The following is a 20,689-nucleotide window of genomic DNA, read 5'->3' as shown; positions in this document are numbered from 1 at the left end:
TGATTGAAAGTAGCATGATTTAGCTCAACTTCAAAATTGGACACGATCTCGTATACAGATAGAAAAGTAGGTATCAAGTTAGTATCATGGGATAACTCCATGGTCTTGCATGATATTGGTATCAAGTTCTACGCCCAGACGTATTTTTATTTTATTTTTATGCACATTTTATTTTGCTTCTATGTTTCGTGAATGAGAGTATCACACATCAGTCATTTATTTCACGCCTATTTAAAGCATCTTCAAAGAAACTAACACGAACTGACCCTAATTGCTGTACTCATGTCGCTCTCTGCCATCGGGTAATAATCCAACCGCAGTTACACCTTAGATTTTACATTTCATTGAGAGAAAAAAAACATGAAAAGCTCATAGTTATTCCACGGATAAAAATGTTCCTGCATAGTATAACATAAGAAGTGAGATTCTGATATAGTTCACGTCTTCGTCATGTGGTGGCCAATAATCAAGTTCATCTAGACGCATAGCCTCTCCTAGGTTCATATCCATTTCATTTGCCATGAGGAGCAGTCATTGTGTAACCTCTTGTATTAGTATAATATAACTTCATCTTAGATAACTTACGATATCAAGCAAGAATTCTAAAGTTGAGTTCAATCCTAGTTGGTTTTAATTTCTCTGTACAATACCCTTCCATCTGTATATGAATGAATATCTACCCATCGGAGTAATCCTCTTGCTTACCCTTGTCATTGGAGACAGTTATACATTTTTTTGAAGAATTGGAGACAGTTATACATAACTATCCTAGGAGAAATATATTAAAATTCGTTGTAATTTTTGTTGCATTGGCATCCATTCTCATTCCCCACTCCCACAATAACCTCTAATTCATCAACAATCAGACTAGGATAAAGTTGAGGTCAAAACTGAGAAAAGTTGGTCTTAACTTTCAAGTCATTCCACACAGTCCACATGCAGCCACTCCATTCGGTCTCAAATGAACTCTAAATCTCTCAAAGTTGCCACTTCAAGGATAAAGTTCACAAAACTAGATCTAACAGATATATTTGAACATATCTATCTATTATCATCTCAAAACTAAATAAATAAAATAGATCTTTCAAAGAATATTGCTAATACTATTGTACATGTGGATTTGCAAAAATAAAAATAAAAATGTATCACCCTAGTCTTTTGTTTGATCAAATATAGTAGATAACCGATAAAATAACTTATAATGAACAATCATCTGATTAAATTTATAGTGTTTGATAAAATTAGTGATTGAATATTTTATGAATATAAAACAAAAAAGAATATGTTCCATAATTTTATTGTTTTACATTTAGCATAAGCAAAATTCAGTGAAAAAAGTTATCTTTTAACGCAAGAAAAATTTATTATATACTCTATCAATTTAAATAAATGAATATTTATTTTCAAATTAATTATTGTTTTTACCAATTTTAAATTTATACTACTATGTACCAATCAATTTAAATAAATAAAATATCGTTTATTTTATTAAAAAAAAAAAAAAAAAAAACAGCGCTTCCCCACTTTTAGATCGTCTAAAGCCTAACGTCATAGAACATTAGCAATGTAGCATAATTTCCCAGATGAAACGAATTCACACCGCTAACCGATTTGAAAAGCACAAACCCCAAGAAAAACAAACAACACCACCACAAATCATGAAGTTCGTCACTGAAGCTCAACCATCTCCGTCTTCGTCCGCCGTACTCGAAGACGGTTGGTCCAACGATGCCACATTCACACTCATCGATGCATGGGGCAAACTTTCCAAAACGCTTAACCGAAAATATTTGCGTCAGTATCACTGGAAAGAGATAGCAAAAACCATCAATGACCATCACGGTTACTCTAGAAAAGAGCGACGCACTTACGTTCATTGCAAAAATCGATTCGAAGCGCTTAAGAAGAAGTACGCGATTGAAAAAGCTAGGGTTTCGGAAAACGAGCTTTACGATGATGAATGGTTGTTTTTCGAGAAACTTGATTCAGTACTTGGAGATGGTTTACCGGCCAAGAATGTCTCGCCTCCTGTTGAACCTACGGCGGATGTTCCGGCATGGGCGCTGGCACCGGTAGGTCGTAGATCAGGTGCTCAGAACACTGAGAAACAACCTGTGCAGGTGAGAATGTCGTCGGAGAGTGAGGAGGAGGGGTCACGTTTTCGCCGGAATGTAGCATCTCAGAAAAGTTTGGCGCCGATGACAATGACATCGTCTCCGGAGAGTGTGGAGGAGTCACGTTCTCTCCGGAGTTTATCTGCTCAGAAACGATTGTCGCCGGTGATAACAACATCGTCTCTGGAGAGCGCGGGGGACTTACGTTTTCGGAGAAATTTATCTGCTTTTGCTGCAGCTGCTGCTGCAGCAGCTGAAGTGGAGGTCGATAATTCGGATTCCTATAATTCGGATTCCGATGATTCAGATTTCAATTACGAAGGATATGATTCAGAGGTAAGCAATGAGAGCAAGAAAAGGAAGAGAGGAAGAAGGGATGTGGAATTAGGGCACAGAGAGGTTGCAGGAAGAAAGGATAGGGAATTAGGGTATAGAGAGGTTACAAATGCTATGGAGAAGCTTGGTGAAGTACATGAAAGAGTGGAATCGTCGAAGCAGCGAAAAAATGTGGATTTGGAGAAGCAGAAAATGCAGAAACAGAAGATGCAATTTTCAAAGGATTCTCAGAAGGTGCAATTTTCAGAAGGTTCTCAGAGAATGGAATTTTTAAAGGATGCTCAGACTCGGTGGATGCAATTTTTAGAGGATCAGACTCAGAGGATACAATCTTCAGAGGGTTCTCAGAGGATGCAATTTTCAAGGGATTCTCAGACTCAGAGGGTGCAATATCCAGAGGATTCTCTGAGAATGCAATTTTCAAAGGATTCTCAGACTCAGAGGATGCAATTTCCAGAGGATTCTCAGAGGTGGAGGGTGCAATATCCAAAGGATTCTCCGAGAATGCAATTTTCAAAGGATTCTCAGACTCAGAGGATGCAATTTCCAGAGGATTCTCAGAGGTCGAGGGTGCAATATCCAAAGGATTCTCAGACTCAGAGGATGCAATTTCCAGAGGATTCTCAGAGGATGCAATTTTCAAAGGATTCTCAGAGAATGCAGCAGCAGAAAACCAACAACTCAAAGTGAGTCTCTTCTTTTTCTTTTGTTTGTTTTCTTTTTAAACATACAAATTTGTGTTTCTTAGGAGTTATCAGCTTATTGTGAGTGAATCAGTGACTGCATTGTTTATTGTTTGTTTTGTTCATTGTCTTGTTAGGGCTTGTTTATTTTGCCTTATTTGAGCTTATCTACCAGCATAAACACTTGTGATTTGTGAGACCTGTTTGGGAAAACTTATGAAAACAGCTTATAGCTTATCTTGAAACAATTTAACTTTATTTTATCTTTTGTTATAGAAATATCTTATACACAAGTGCTTATCATGATAAGCGCTTATGCAATAAGCTGTGAATTAAGCTGTTTATCCAAACCGGGCCTTATTGTTACTTTTGGGTTGATGTAGAATTGTAGGTTGTTTAGATAGAGTAGAGAACATTTATAGTTCTTGCTTGATGTGGGATGTTGTTTTGTATATGTTGTAGATAAAAATGAATTATTGAATTCCGCATAACATTACCTGTGATGACCATTTAACTTGTAGGTTCTTTGCTATGCTTTATTTCATTTGAAATATATGAAGCATAAATTTTGATATCTGATCATGGTTCTATTAGGTGTATAAGATATGTTTTAGAAACAAGAGTGTGTGATTCAAGTCATGGAAAAACAAGAGTGTTGATTCAAGTCATGGAATATGGTTAGCTTATGTTAAGAACTCACTGCAAAGAATAATTATAACTACCTAAACTGATGACAAACAGGGGGTCGGAAAGAACGACTTTATTGAATGATTGAAACAAACGAACAAATCTCAAATGCATTTGGGAAAGAAACACTTCACAAAAGTTTTTACTTTTGCCTGCTTCTTCCATTCTCTCCAAATTTCTTTTTCCTTAATGCGTTGTTTCCATTATTTCCCTCTTATATATAATAAGTGATGTTATTTGAACATACAAAATCCAATTCTGTACTCCGACACCAATGACTGAAAGAAAAAAGAGAAAAAAAAAGCAATAAAAAAGTCAAAACATGTTGAACAACAATTTTTTTCTCCTGTTCAAATAACATTTCTCTTATCTAATTGAGTCTGCTCTTGTGAATCTTATATACTTTCATTCCTCTTTATTCTGCCAGATATAGTTAATTCATATGGTAACTCAGTAGTAACTATAGTTCATGCCTCGTTCTCCTAGTTATCTACAACCTACCTACTTAAATTTGCATGAAGCGCAAATTCATATTATTATATATGATGATTTCGGGCCTAAGGCAGCCAAGAAATTACTTAGGTATTTTTCTAAGTCTCTTGATTGAAGAATGTGTTTGATGGGTATTCCTGTGGTTACCACTCGTGATGATCATAAAAAGAAGATATGAGAGAATATTCAAACTTGACCATCTCAGAAAATTAAACCGTAGTTTTTACTTTGATTACTCATAGTAGTTTTTATCTATATGTGATAGTCCGACAAAAAAATCCACATATGATAGTTTTATTTCAATAATTTTTACTTTGTTTGCTTACAATGGTTTTTATCCATGAGTATATCTCAATAGTTTTTACTTTACCAATAATATATACTTTGATTGCTTACAGTAGATTTTATCCGTATATGATAGTTTTTGTCTCGTGTTATTTGTCCATCATTTAGAAGAGCTACTGACTTATGACTATTATTATTGTTTAAATAGACACATGGATGATGTATCAGCTCCTTCCCGAAGCAGGTTAGATTCTCAGTCTACCAAAAAGAAAGTTAGAGGTCCCACACTGATGAAGAAGTTAGCAGACCGTGCTGATGGACAGAGGATACCGATTGAATTTGATCAATCAACTGGGAAATCGATAGGGGAAAACAAGACAAAGTTCAAGAGTTATTTGGGTTTCCTTGGTCGAAGCAAAATCAGTATTTTGATAGAAGATTGGGATTCCGTAGATGCGAATGTGAAGGATGAAATTTGGACAGAGATCCTGGTAATTGTAATTATTTTTGTAAATGTTGTACTTAACTATATTATTGTCCTTCACTAACTCCTCCATCTTGTTGTGTACTATAGAAAATATGGGATGTTCCTAATTCTGGCTTCTTACGAAAGAAATGGATTGCATATGTGGGCGAGCGTTGGAGGGCATTTAAGACTAATTTGACTTCTAGATATATACATGGGGATCTTAGGGGACAATCGCCTCTCGAGGCCTATAATTTTCTTGATGAGGAAACATGGCAAGCGTTTGTTCAGATGCGACTGGACCCTGCCTTTCAGGTTACTTGAACTTATAATTTAGTTGGTCAACCAAATTTATTTTTAGTACTATAAATTTAATTCACGTGTATGCATAATAGGAGATAAGAAAGAAAGCTCAAATGAGTTCGGCTCATCATACAACCCCTCACAGATTGTCTCGTGGGGGATATGAGTTGCTCCAAGAGAAGATAATGCAAGAGAAGTTAAAACAAAAGCAAGGTTCATTAGGTGATTCGGTAGCTGCACCTCCGTCTCCACCAGCACGTCATGAGCAATGGAAGAGAGCCCGACAAAAGCCATCAGGAGATTACACATCAGAGGACTCACGCATTATTGCGGAGAAAATTGTAAGTAAATACGCAACTCTAATTTTGTAATTATACAACCAACTCACAATTTTCTAAAATATTTTTTAAATTATGTTTTAGGATTCTCTGGTCGAAAAAACAGCTCAAGGAACTTTTGTTCCACAAGGACGTAAAGATATTTTGGCAGAAGCCATTGGCAAACCTGAGCACTCTGGTTTTGTTCGTGGTGTTGGTCGAGGTGTGGGTATTCGGCAATACTTTGGACCACTTGAACGTGACTCCACCCCACCTGTTTTTAGTAGCGAACAATTAAGGACCATAAAAGTGGAGCTTACTCAGCAAATTAAAGAGGAATTGATGCAGGATCTGGAAGCTATGGGTTTTTCTAAAAAACCCTCGAATTTCCCAACTCACTCTCCTAATACCGTTGTACCTGCGAGCACAAAAGGTAGTTCTTCCGATGTGCCTCCTATACCAGAGGAGGATGAAATCCCAGAACGATGTGAATTGTACGTTGATGATTTGCTTCATGCAGTGGCCTATGGCAATATTTACAAGTTGGGGCCTACCATACATAATCAGATACTAGAAAATGATATGGTGAGGGTGGTTGTTAGTGAGGTGTTAGATGCTAACGCTCAAGTGCCTATGCCCACTGATGAGGTGGAAACGGTTGGGCAGGCCCTCAACAATTTCGTTCAATGGCCAAAAAGACTAGTGGAGATTGTTTCTGATAAGGTATTCATTACATATGTCTCTCACTATTTACACTTGAAACCTCTTGAATATGTTAATTAATGTTCAATCTCAATTGTTTAGGATGTTGATGGATATGAAAAAGATGATGTTTCACCCAAAAGGTCGGACCCTCATGATGTTTCACCCAAAAGGTCGGACCCTCAACTAGATTCTGTTCAACAATTGGTTTTAAAGGCGATGTGTATGTCAGAATCTATAAAGCTTGAGTTGGAACACGATAAAATGAAGTCTCTTTGGCTCTCACAGAGAGATATTATGGAGTTGTGTATGGGTAAACAAGAGTTATCCATAACTATTCTACGATTGTGGTTAACGTATGTTCCTTTTTTTATAAGCTTACCTAACTAATTAATTATCATTTATACTTAATATTTACTTCAATTTCAATATTTTAGGTATTTGAATCGCCTCTCAATTAATGTGGGTAAGAGTGACTTATATGGATTTATTGATCCATGTTTCATTCAAAGTCAACATGATCCAAGTAATGCTGAAGCCTACATACAAAATAAGTTATGCGATGATAAAAAAGAGTGTTACCTAGCACCTTATTATAATAAGTAAGTACATGTTCATTGTAGTTCATCGCTTATAATGGATACAATTGTATGCAATATCTATCTAACTGTTTGTTCTTCAATGTAGTCGTCATTGGCAATTGCTCATTATTTGTCCTAAGAAGAATAATGTAGTATTCCTATGTTCGCTGGAAAGAAAGCCAGATAAAAATATTATTCAAACTGTTGATTCGTAAGTGTTTAGTTTATTTATTATACATGGACTTTTTGATATGTTTTATGACACAAATATATAACTTATTGTTAAATTAATACCATCATAGAGCTTTGGATGAATATCATAAGCTGCAAGGTGTTCAAAAGAAGAAGCCAACATGGATTGTCCCTGTTGTAAGTTGTTTTAAATTTCATTTATAATTTATAAAAGCTGCTTTATTATATATAATTTTTAATTACTAAATTAACCTTTGGTATTCAAATTTAGTGTCAAAGACAACCTGAGAGTTATGAGTGCGGCTACTATATTATGATACATATGTTGAAAATTGTATCTGATGGGATTATTGATTCATGGAAGAAGGTAATATAATTTTTTAACAAGTTATGTTATTTAATTGTTTTTTTAATGTTGATGTGCTAATCTTATCTTATTCAATATTTATTCAGATATTTGGAAATCCTGAGCCATTCGATGAGGATGAACTTATAAACGTCCGACAACGTTGTGCAAGTTTGATTCTTGAATTTATTCAAGGAACTAAAAATGTTTGATATTATATCTCCTCTCTATTCTGTTAACTAACAATAGAGTTTGGTTTTGTTAAAACCTTTTTTCCTCTGCCTGTGAATCTTCAGCATCTTATTGAACATTTCTTTTTTCCTTTTTCTTTTGTTGTTTCTAAACTATATTTTAACCTATTGTTTTGACCCTTGATAATACTGTTGACATCTGCCAATTGATACACACCAAGTTTTACTTTTATGCAGTATTAGTAATATTTGAGTTGTGTACGGCAATACACGAAAGACAGATTTACATTCTCTCTGATGGATTTTGGGCCATTTGAAGGATACATGTCACTAATCTGGTAATAAACGGTGTCTTCCATTAAAGGAAAAAAATAAAAAAACTGGTACCATGGAAAAATTAAGTTAAACACAGGGAACATTTAGAACAAGAAAAGACCTTTGGCATCACTTTCATCATACAATCAAGTAAGAGCAATATGCTGTCATAAATTCATAATTCTGTAGGCTGGTTTCTTTTCTTTTTCTGGAAAAGAATGCATTACAACCACTTTAAAATAGACATTTTGTTCAAGATTGAATAATGTTACTAGTTCTATTAGGTTTGAAAACCGACCCTTGCTCGGGTTGTCTATTTTCATCGGTGTCGGGTTTTGACGTCAAAGTAACAGCTATTATTCGATAACTCATTTACTTGTGTATTATGTCCATGTTAACAACCCTTGTATTGATTCAATTTCAGTAGAATTGTGAAGTTATTTTGCATAATTATTCATCTCGTCTCTCTTCTTTGAGTGAGAATAAACATTCTTGTAGTATTCGACGAATTTAGTGAAGTACATCTTTGCACTGGATTGAATTGTTTACTTTAGAAGAAACAAATTTAGCAATTATTTAGTTTGAACCAAAATTAACTTGGCAAGAGTTTTTTATTCGCGTGCTCCTCTTTAAAGTCTCAAATTCAATTATATTCGGTGTCAATTTAAGTGAGTTGGTTTAACTTCTTTAATAAAAGAAGAGTTTTTTATTCGAAGAGAATATGTGGATTTTTACATCTATTGCTATAGGTAATTTTGTTTACACATGAAACAAATGAAGGGTATATTTCCATTCATTGAGCCTCACGTCCCACTATATATATTTGGATCATATTTTTTTAAAGAGAATAGTAATCTCCCGAGTTCGATCTTATATATACAGCACATGGTATACGATAACCCAATAATTAATACTGCTTTATTTATTTATTTTAAATTGGATATCCTCCGAGCACAACTGCGGAGATTAATCCTTCGAATATTGTGGGATTCAAATGGGTGACAAACTAGTTTTAACTTTGCTGCATGTATCTATAAAGATATATTGATAAAATATTTTTTTTTGACAAAATATTGATAAAATAATTAAAAAAAGTACTCCCTCCGTTTCATGATACTTGTCGCTTTTAAGGAAATTACACATATCAAAAAATCAAATAAATTTTGTTATTTTTGAAGAAATTATTTTTGTTTTTTCTAATACCCTTAACCATTTATTATTGTATTCTATTATTTCTCTCTACAATAAATAAGTAAGGGTATTATTGACAAACCAATAATTAATGTTGCATTGAAATTTAAAAGTGACAAGTGAAACAAAATTATTCTCCAAAAACGACATGTATTGTGAAACGGAGGGAGTACAACGATTAATAAATGTATTGGTTTTGACATTTGTTCGTTTTTCTTAAATTAAGGACCATAGCGAGTATTAAAAAATTTCAGCCTCATATATAGTACATTAAATGATAGACTACTTATTTTTTCCACTTTATCTATTTCTCGTGCATCTACTTTTTTTACAAAAATGCCCATAAAATTTCGGATTATATAAATTTATAAAACTACACTTGAGGTGTTAGCTGATAAGATAACTTTATCTTATAACTTTAGAGGCTAAACTCAAATCCCTAGAAAATTGTTGTAAAATAACAACATAGAATGAATTTATTATTGTGTGATATGTACCCTACTTATTATGATTGATTCTTTATTTTTGTCTTTATCAAATATAGAATTAATTTATTTTTGTTGGCATTTATCGTTATTAGTTAGGGTGCTACTAATTCATTTTACTCTCTCATAATAGAGTGATAATTAGCCTGTCCATTAACTGAATGTTAATCATATTTTCTGCCTAAGATGTGTTATATATATTGATTAACAACCAATATGTTTTAAAATGTAATGTGTGAATTAAAATTCCACGTTAAATTAAAGAGTTGAGGTTAAACATCATATAAGTGAGATGACTTATAAACTTAATATTTTTAAAATTTAAGGTAAAAATATAGTGTCTAATTTCACTTTTTCAATCGTTATTCATAATTAATAAAAGTATGGATAATATCATAGTTATTCATGAATCGATCTCTTAAAGATTACACAAGTAGTAATACATATTTTGAATATCACAAACAAATTTCACATGCACCATAATTTTTTTAATTGAAGAGAAACATCCTCATAATTTTCTTTAAAACAAAATACAAAACATCCCCGTGCGCGGGTTAAAATCTAGTATAATTTATTTGGAGGAGTTAACATAAGGGTACATTTTTTTTTTTGGACAGAATAACATAAGGGTACATGTTTGTTGGTTATAATTTATTAAACTAAGTAGTACTTGGAAGCGCAATATGAGAAAAGCACTTGCTCAAAATATATATATATTTTTTTATGGCGTCAACATTTGGAAATTTTAATTGAGGGATAATTAATTTGTTGAGAAATCAATTAGAATTTTCAAACAATAATTATTATGAATGCGATTGGTTTGAAATTCAGAGATACATTTGAAAAAAGTGATGAGATGTACTATCTAGAATCTTGAAGAACTCTTAGAAAGTGAAGATTCTTGTAAATGCGGGATAATTAATATCTACTATGCAACATTCACGAACCCCCTCTATAAATGGGGGTCTTTTGAAGTATCGTAGCATCTTAATCCAAGATCAAGAGAGAGTGAGTCTCTCGTGAAATATATGCATGAGAAGGAAAGAAAAAAAAACTAAATATGCTCACAAAGTTACAATATTTGGAATATATGAACCCAAATAGTTAAATGGAATTGGGTAAAAAAACACTTACATGGAACCAATCCCAAAAATATGCATGCAAGGTAAACTATACTTATATGACTTGTATTCGAATGCAACATAGACCAAGGCATAACCAACGGTTATATAATGAGTTTAGACTAGGATCTTACAAATTGCTGAGTAAATATATATAACAGAAAATACATTAAAGAGTGGCATGCCAACACTTTTACCCATCCAATATAGAAAGCCAAATTAACCTCCATTAGAGTGCCTCTTGTAAAGAAAGAACTCCAATTTGATTATACATGTTACATTAATTATCCTGCAAAAGGAGATATGATCATGGCGACATTAGTTGTTTGTTAGGCATTTCAATATACCCACTCCATTAACTCCTCACTCTCCAACATAAATTGAGCTAATGTGCATAATACTCTAAACATGTAATAAGATATTGAAGATTTCTTCTCCCCAACGTATTTTATAAAACACGCGATTTGTTTGGATTACACTTTTCAAGCTTGCAAGAAAACAAACTTTTTTTACACATTTGAATTATGTAATCCAGAGAGATCGTGTGTTTTTAGAAAAGCGTGTGCGTGGGGAAGAAATTATCTTCTTGAGTTCAAGTCAAGAATGAAATAAGAGAGATGGCGAAAAAACTAACCGGCCAGAGGAAAATCCTACATTTAAAAAAAAATATCTTGCTTTTTGCTTCGACAAACCACTTTAAGAACTCTAATGGATATCCCAACATTTACATACTCCCTCACTCAATTTTTTTATTTCTTCAACGGATTTAATTTGTATATATCAATAGTGTAAAACTTTTTTACACGTGCATTTATCAAATCAAAACTCAATAATGTCACTTGTTTAAGTTCGTTCCTAAAATATAGCTATCAATATCTCTTTATAACATATTTTGATCGGATGTATGTGCAAAAAGTTTTACGGTATATAGAAAACAATCTCTTCTTTTGCATGCATTTCCTCCTAGAACCAATGAGTAAAAATAAACTCTTACTTCACTCAAATGCAACATGTTCTTAGAAGTTTTTGACAATAAAGGACAAAGCATTGAAGATGCTCTAAGTTTGTCAATATGCTCACCAAACACAATGGGTGTAAAGTTTTACCTCACTCAAATTGAATTATTGGGATTAATATGATTCCCAGATCCTGTATCTAAAGATTCTATACCAAATCATTACAAACAAGAAAACCCTAACTGACACAAGAACTTAATTGTGCAGACAATAATTTGCCCTGCATGCATGGCTTGTTTCTGTATATTCGTATTTTATGGTCTATAGAAAACATTATATACTGTGTGCAGAAGAAGCATTGACAAAACTTATACTGTGTGTGTGAGCCACAGAATCTTAGGCCAGACACATGATCTAATCAATCAAAGTGTACATGTCATCATGGTAGAAAACAAAATGCTACATCTCAATCACCCTTTGCATGGATCTTCTATTTTTATTATACATATATAGTGGGGCATAATAGATAGAGGTGAGGATGGTGGGAATTTGTTGTATAAGGTTAACAAAATATTTAATATTTCATCTGTAACATAAGGTTGTTAATAATTTGTCCAACATTTACTCCAAAGAGATTCCATGCAATCATGAATCTGTTATTATTAAATTTGAATTATCAAAAAGTATTTATCATCTATAGTTTTAAATGTTAACGTAAAAAAATGTTTGCGATCATTTGATGCTTAGTAATTTAAGAAAGAGTGTATATGTCATCTCACGAACAATCATGCATGGGACACAAAATCTGCAGAATCTTAAAAAGGCTAAATCAGGGGGAAGCTACCATGCAAATAACAAATATATTTAATTAATAAAGTAATACAAAATAGTGTTTTAGTTTGCATAGTTTGTTAGTCCTATGTCTGTGATTATTGTATCGTGTATATGGACGACAAATTAAGCAACTCAATCTTCTCGATGTTACACACATTTTAATTTAATTTGGAAAAGCTAATTAAATGTTAATAAAAGTTTAATTTTCCTGCATTGTTAAAGTTTTACACACATTGCAACAAATATCATGTTTGAAGTGGCAATGATAAAAATCAAACATTTTAATGACGAAAATGTTATGATTGATTGTTTAAAAACTCTTTACACAAAACCAAGTGATTGAGCTCAATTCAAGTGGTTAATGAACCAACCCCTTATAGCCCTGTCGAACTCCAAATTATTAGAGGCTTCTTTCCGTATAACCAAAGGGTTAGAAAAAAAAGCCTCTTTACACTACTAGTTTACGAATTAAGTTCATTTTACATATGTTTTATTGACGAAAGTTCACAATTGAATTTGATCTGAATTTACTAATCTAGTTTTTGTATTAATTATTACCTTTATGTTAATCTAGTTCATTAATTCCATACTTAATAGCATTTCTCTTTATTAATGCTTTTGCAAGTTTAGCTAAATGATTGGTCTCAAGCGGTTAATGAGCTCCACAAAATGACGAATCATTGATGCGAATATGGATTACATTTTTGGTCAGGTTATACTTATACCTCACGACCTAACTTCGGATTACCAGAACCCTCTTCCCAGAACCACAAAAAAACTTTTGCAAGTGAAGCCATAGAGGGTAGTTCTAGCTATGACTTGTTTGGATAAACAACTTATTTTGCAATCAATAGAATAAACACTTGTCATATAAGTGGTTATACATAAGCTATTTTTATGACAAATGATAAAATAAAGTCAAACTATTTTTCCTTTAATCTATTAACTATTTTCTTTAGCAATCATGGAAAGTTTATCGAAATAAGCTGCAACCAACTTCTCATAAGTTGTTTTCATAAGTTTTTTTTTTAAAAAAAAAAAAATAGTCTCACAAGTACTTAATCTGTCGATTGGCTCAAATAAGTGAATACAAACAAACCCCTAATATGGACCTATCTAGCTATAAAAGTGAGTCTAAAAGTAGACCCTTGAGGTTAATTACTTAACTTGATATAGCTAATTAATGTATATGTTTTTATTGTTATGGAGCAAATTAACTAAATATTATTGCAATTTAGTTAATGTCTGTTCTTATTTGGCATTGTGTAGTTTTAACTATATGTAGCTTGAAAGTGGGTTAATTATATTTTCTAACTCATCTCCTGATGTATTGATGTTGGTTGATCATATGGAGGTAGTATTTATTTATTTTTTTTATAAATATTTTTGAGGAACATATGGAGGTAGTATTGTAAAAGTAATGTGAGGTCTTGCTTGTACTATAAGTGGTAAATTGTTCATTTGGAGTGTATATGTAGGGAGTAATCTGTCTAATGTGGGTCGACTATTTAGTGTGTAAAATTTGCAAATTATTAAATATATAGTTGGGTTGTATTTAATTAAGTTGGGAGTAATCCCTGTATTCTATTTTTTTTAGTGTATATTTTGCTATTAAGAAAAGGTAACGAGCCAATAACATGTTGTAATAGGTCAGTTTATGAGATCCACCGTCGGACCAAGATCATATTAGAGATTCATATATAGTAATAAGTTTTAGGTTGTGATAAAAGTAATACACAAGCAAGTCGATCCTAGCTAGCTAACACCTCATTTGAGTCAATATCATCTTAGTAAGCAAAGCATAGTACATAATGAGTGATAATTAAAGAGATTAAATTAATCAATTACCATTACTTGATATGGAAATTCAAGAAAAGTGCATGGTTGAGCTTGATTCATCATTTCCCTTATTTGTGCTCTTCTTTTTCTTCTTGTAAGGGATACCCCTAGCCTTAGCTTGACACTCCCTAACCTCTCTAAGATAAACGCGAATAGCACCGCTCGCGAAAGGATTAGTCTCTGGAGTTCCGCCGTTTTCCTCATAAGCAGCCCTTAACCTCCCAATTAGAGCATCAAGACTTCCCCAAGCTTGTCTAAGTGGACATGTACAAGGTGCTGGTGGCTCTGGCTGTCCATAAAACATACAACCTTGTAAATGAACTTTGGTTTTTCCAAATTGATCTAAATACCTAAGAAATTCCAACACATGGTTGGAATTGCAGTGAGAAAGTGGAACGGGTGGTCTTAGGTTGTTTAAGTATTGACCAAAAGTGTTCCAATCTCTTCTCTTTTGAGATTCATAGCGGCTAAGTGTGATTCCTTGCGAGGTTGATGATCCTCCTTCAGCTAAATCCTTTCCACTTGAAGACATATTTGGTTTATGGTGAATAATGAAGATTGAGAGAGATGTTTAATTGGCTTTTTGTAGGTAAAAGGTAGAAGAAAAAAAGGGAGGTGAAAGGTGAAACGAATAGAGGAGAGTGTGGAGTGAAGTGGAGGCATAGATGGAGATCATGTCATTGGGCTAATGAGTAGACATTAATTTTATGGGCCATCATAGTGCTTTCTCTTCCTCTTTTTCTTTGATAATTGCTTTTCTCCTATCTGATTTTGCTCATTCCCGTCAAATAGTCGAGTGTGAGTTAACTCACGCATGTGTAATTTTAAAGTGAGTTGACTCACGTAGGTGTATTTTTAGCGTAAGTTAACTCACGTAGGACATGAATGAACAAAAACAGATGTGAGAAGAACAATTCTCTTTTTCTTATGTTTAAGAGAAAACTTATTTTATATATATTAGTAAATCACTAAAGAGGTGTGATGTTTAAACAATTAAAATGGAGATGAATTCTCTCATGTGACATGCATGAGAGTCCACTAAAATCTTCACCATTCATTGAAAAAGAGAAAGAAAAAAAAAAAGAGTTTTAATGGTCAAGATATGAAATGAGGAAAAAAAATTAAGAGAATCCATTTCAACCAAAATGTGTCAACTTTAAAGACAAAATAAAAATAAAAATAAGAGAGAGAATCATTAATAAATGGACAACTTTATAAAAATGACAACTTTTCAATTGTCAAAATAATTTTTTTTTTATTATTAGTAAACTATATTAATCTTCAAATTTTGAATTTGAATCTTCAAATGAGCTCTTTTTAGAAGTATCTTTTTTTTTTTTTGTGGTGGTCGGGGTTCGAACCTCATACCATACATATATTATCATTCTCCTTATCAATTGAGTTAAACTTACGATGACTCTTTTTCGAAGTATTTTAGCACACCATATATGGTGCTGCTTGGGACATATCATATCATAGGTGCTTTTTGTGTTGTTTGCCACACAAAAAATATAAATGTGATTATAGAAAACTAAGGCACCCAGGTATTTTCCCAAATTATGATAGTTATGAAACTTTTTACTGAACAGTAGTACACATGCAAACCCTTCTAGTTAGAGTGGAGAAATGTCTCATAAATTATGGTGAACTAATACATAAAAATTGTTCAAAACCCTATAATGACTGTGTCGCTCTCTGTAAATTGAAGTTTATTGTCTTACTTGTCTTTCTAATTGAGATGGTAAAAGAATATTAGTGGCTCGCTCAATATTTAAAACTTATACTCCTATTTAAATAAAAAGTCGTAACTTAAATCATGGCGAAATTAGTAAATCACATGTCACTAAACTTTCTCACCTTAATAATTGTCCTTTTAGATAAGTTTTGTCCTCGTATTTATAGCAATACTCCTGACTTTTTCGGTAGTGATATATTAACATTATTTAACTATATTTTCCTCTATAATGGTACAATTATTGGTCGCTTTATTTGTCAACATACACATTAACTTATCACCATATTGTGATGCCTATTTACTATTATCGCCCTAACCAAATCAATAATCCAAAAGATAGCTAGGTCTAGCTTCTAACTACCACTTTCAAATCCTTCAACAAAAAAAAACTACCCCTTTCAATGTTGTAAACCTGGTTGGTTGAAGTACATATTTGAACAAATTAACAGATCAAAAGGGTTTGAGAACTTCTATTTGGTTGGGGGCCGGGGGAGACAAGGGCTAGGAGATGTGTGTATATATCAAGAGTCTATTTTTTGGTATTAGTGAATTAAAGGGGGTCTAGTCTAGCATTGGTATGACATTTTGCAGTTTAGCATATTTAAAAATTAACATGTAATCCTCTCAAAAAAAAAAAAAACATGTAATATGTTTAGTGCTCTTTAGTATCTTGTGCGCGATTGGTTAGGTTTGTTATTGGTTGATTCCCTTGATATTTTCAGATCATTTTCTTTAGTTTGTTCAATTAGTATATGTTCTTCAAACATAGAGATCTCTAATGCAATTAATTTGATTTTTGTGTGCTTGGGTGCTTTGGAAAGCAGGGAATGACATAATATTTTTAATAACAACAATAAACATTTAATTTCTCATTTTCTCGACAAAGTTAAGTTGCTTTCTATTTGGTGGTTGAAGGCAAAATTTGCAAACTTTGTTGTATGTTATCATAGTTTGTGGATGTGCCATTTTGTTTGTTTGGGCATTGGTTGGTTTTTCTTGTTGCTATTTTTATTTCTTCCGGATTGTTTTTGTTGTAAACTTTGGTGTTTCGTTCTGACACGTCTTGCGCTAGGGAAAACGCCATCTTTTCGGATCATTCATTCCATTACAGGCTCAGTCCATTTGCTTAATTAGGTTACAACAAATGAGATCTTTATATGGTCATGGTTAAAAACATTAATCATGTTTTGGTTCAGTTTGCTTCAGCTTCCAGTCAACAACTTTGCCTTCATTTTGTCCTCTAAGTATATAATACTAGCCATGATTAAAAGGGAGCAAGGTCCATGTCCACCCTCCCTTGGATCTGCCCCTGATCAAAATTGTGAATGGGAAAAGTCAGAGAGATCAAAACTGCATCTAATCCCAAAAAATATCATCCGATGCATAATATAACTTTTTTTTTTTACCAAATCCGATGCATAATATAACATATTACAATATCTTAGGTTCATGAAGGAATGATTCTTTCATATAGACATGATAAAATGTGAATAATTCATAACATGGCTAGTATTATATATATTTTTTGGGTTGAAAAGCTAGTTTTATATCATGTAAAAGTGATATGATCTTGACATTTAAGCCCGCTGATATGGTTGGTGTCATGTGTATCATTGTCAAAATGAGTGTCGGAATATCACATGATGTATAAACCCTAGAAAATTATAAAACAATAATTAATAATATTATTACATCCACTTTTACTTACATTTGTAACACCTAATTAATCATGTTTAAAAATATTGTTAATATTGTTGAATAGATGGTTAGTTCAATTTACGATCGAATAAGTGGTTTATTCACATAAAAAGAGAGATAAAACCAATTATAAACGCATAATTTATGTTATAGTATAATGGGAAATATAATCAATGAGTGTTAGTTAGACTCTCCCAATTATTATGAAAATGAAAAAGGGGACTAAGCCAATGGCCTACAAAAAACCGCAACTAAAAACCACCTGGTATAAAGAGATACTACAATACAACTTGTCTCATGCAAAAACAAACAAAACTTCATTTCATGCAAACAGGAAAATACTATTAATTTCTATCGATTCTTCTGGTCCATTAAACTTGTTGGGTACAAAAGTGATAAACATGGACTACTTATTTTGCTGTATATATGATTCAAGACATGGTACATTAATCAAAGCCTAAAAGCCCTAAAACTAGGGAGAACTGTCTGAAAGCTTGTAGCAAATAACAAGCATCTTTTGGACTTAAACTAGAACCGAACAAAGCACTAATTTGAACTAAGAAATAAGGAGTTGATGGTCTTATATTAAAATCCGGATAAAAGAATAAATATTAATCTAACAATTATAAGTAGTAAATACTAACATTTATCATTCAAAAGAAATTGATTTAGTACTATTCTAAAATTCATGCAATGAATAACTATGACAGAGAGAAATAAAAGAATAGCTAGCAAAAATGTATTTCGAAAACAATGAAACAATCTTAAGATATATTCACCTATCTATCTATTTGAATTTGAACACCCATAATTTACACTACATTTTGAGAATATTTTCTCTTGGCTTCAAGTGCGTAAGCCGATTTGAGACATTTAACAGGTTTAACCCCACAAATCTTTTTCCCTTTATATTGACAGTGAAAACAACAATATTTGGACCCCTCCCCACCTTACAAATACAGACATTCACCCTTTTTGATATATTTATACACATAATTGGACCTATTGAGGTTGTGATGACATGCCATGTTTCTCTCTCAGATGTGTAATGAACATGTCAACATTGCACCTAGCCTCTTTTTTCTTCTGTTTATTGCACTAGCTAGCTAGGGACAATTTTAAAGTTGTGTATCATGTAAGCTTAATTATTTGAGAAAATAAATTGAATGATTTGTTGTGCCTTGCAACAAGCGGCACTTGCGATGTCTTCGTGAACTTAGCTCAATTAGTAAAAACAATCATAATATATGTAAGGGTAAGGTCCGAGTTCAAACCCCAACCACCGCAAAAAGAAAAAAAAAGTGGCATTTGTGATGTGATTTTGTACATTAAAAAATAACTGCTGTATCATGTAAAATGTTAATATAACTTCAATCTAACTTGAATAGATGTTTAAAGTTTTTTAAGTATGTTTTACATTTATTTAATATAAAAATATGTAACTTTTTGAGATAATTGAGTTAGTTTTGAAAATCGTATATGAAGTAGAGAATAGTGAATTCGAACTTACACCCTAGAATATCAAATGTCACAATAGCAATCGTATGAGCTGTACTAACGGGATATTAAGGAGAAGTTTGTTCCACCAATTTAATTGATTTGGATGTGCACCTGAAAACAAAATTTAAATTTTACACCATTTAAGAGCATACTTTTTTTAAGAAATCAAACTAGTTTACCAAAATTAACAGGTACATACTTTAAAGGCACAAACCAACACCACGAGTTCAACCTAAGAGGGTGTTCTTCTAAATAAATGGTATATGCAATTTTTTACAAATGTAAGGGGTTTGAAAAGTAGCCTCACATATTAAGAGGACCAACATACATAGATCCACTTTAAAGGAAGCCCATATTGCCCAAATTTTGGCCCACACAATCTGTGGATGGGATTTACTTTTCCCATCCTATCCATTTCTTGCGCGTCCTATTTTGTTTCAAAAAATATCTTTGGGATTTTCAGATTATAGAATTCAAAATGAGTTTTTCCAATATTTTTGGGTGGAAAATTAGTTTTTCACCTATTCGGATTGTACAATCTGAACACAATAAGTAGTTCGGATTGAAATTTGAACACAATAAGTAGTTCGGATTGAAAGGAATGTTCCTTTTTTTTTTTTCGGAATATAAAATCCGAACACTCCATATACTCCCTCTTGTGCCACAAATTCAGGAGAAAATCAATCGAAATTATATAATCTAAAATGTAATATCACAAAGACTAAGCCTATTTGTAATATAACATGTATAACCCTTATTCTTGTGTTTTAGATTATTGTTAGTATGTTCCTGTCGTGTCTCAATCGAAAATTTGGTTTTTAGACTACTTGATCAAATTGCTTCGAAACTTGCTCAGAAAATCAAGGATCAAGACTCGAGTAGAAGTGATATCATATGTGATTCCGCCCCTCAAAATCAAAAATTCTTTCGTTCAGAATCATTTTTCATTTTTCCTGTTCTTTGAAAAATCCGATTTTTTTTTATTAGTGTTATTTGATGTTTAGAATTCGGATGTAGTATTTTTTTTATTATGTTTGACAGGTATTATCATTTTATACTTTGTTTTTTTGTTGTTTCTAAAGCAAAATGTGCAACCGCTAAAAAATAAGCATATTTCATATTATATAATCTGATCGTGCTCGGATTATACAATCCGAGCAAATGGTATTTTGGAGAAAAAAAATGGCGTGCGAAAAACACCTAGGATGGAAAAGGTAAATTCATGTGTGGATTTAGGTTTTATTTTACACACCTCATTGCCCAACCTTGATAGTGGACTTCTTGTAACTAACATTAAAAGCCTGTAAAAGGTTCTAAACC

General features: G+C 32.6%; 2 protein-coding genes across 4 annotated transcripts; one reads left to right on the top strand and one right to left on the bottom strand.

Annotated features, from left to right (window-relative positions):
- Positions 1–1,543: 1,543 nt before the first annotated feature.
- Positions 1,544–7,909, top strand: LOC11413989 (uncharacterized). 2 transcript variants are annotated; one of them, XM_039830810.1, is made up of 12 exons: positions 1,544–2,849; positions 2,910–3,136; positions 4,806–5,088; positions 5,172–5,378; positions 5,459–5,707; positions 5,789–6,406; positions 6,488–6,741; positions 6,823–6,987; positions 7,073–7,177; positions 7,269–7,335; positions 7,430–7,525; positions 7,612–7,909. In XM_039830810.1, the coding sequence occupies exons 1-12, from the start codon at positions 1,584–1,586 to the stop codon at positions 7,714–7,716; spliced, it is 3,642 nt and encodes a 1,213-aa protein (XP_039686744.1). In that variant the 5' UTR covers positions 1,544–1,583; the 3' UTR covers positions 7,717–7,909. The 2 variants fall into 2 exon arrangements, with proteins under 2 accessions (XP_039686744.1, XP_024632484.1); XM_024776716.2 differs by having other exon boundaries at positions 1,544–3,136.
- Positions 7,910–10,747: 2,838 nt separating this feature from the next.
- Positions 10,748–15,152, bottom strand: LOC11419093 (protein LIGHT-DEPENDENT SHORT HYPOCOTYLS 10). 2 transcript variants are annotated; one of them, XM_024776079.2, is made up of 2 exons: positions 14,452–15,152; positions 10,748–11,096 (listed from the first exon to the last, which is right to left on the bottom strand). In XM_024776079.2, the coding sequence occupies exon 1, from the start codon at positions 14,966–14,968 to the stop codon at positions 14,465–14,467; it is 504 nt and encodes a 167-aa protein (XP_024631847.1). In that variant the 5' UTR covers positions 14,969–15,152; the 3' UTR covers positions 10,748–11,096; positions 14,452–14,464. The 2 variants fall into 2 exon arrangements, with proteins under 2 accessions (XP_024631847.1, XP_003597127.2); XM_003597079.4 differs by having other exon boundaries at positions 14,446–15,150.
- Positions 15,153–20,689: the final 5,537 nt, after the last annotated feature.

The sequence above is a fragment of the Medicago truncatula genome, chromosome 2 (assembly GCF_003473485.1).
Source record: "Medicago truncatula cultivar Jemalong A17 chromosome 2, MtrunA17r5.0-ANR, whole genome shotgun sequence".
Lineage (NCBI taxonomy): Eukaryota > Viridiplantae > Streptophyta > Magnoliopsida > Fabales > Fabaceae > Medicago > Medicago truncatula.
This window is presented reverse-complemented; position numbering and strand designations above follow the sequence as displayed.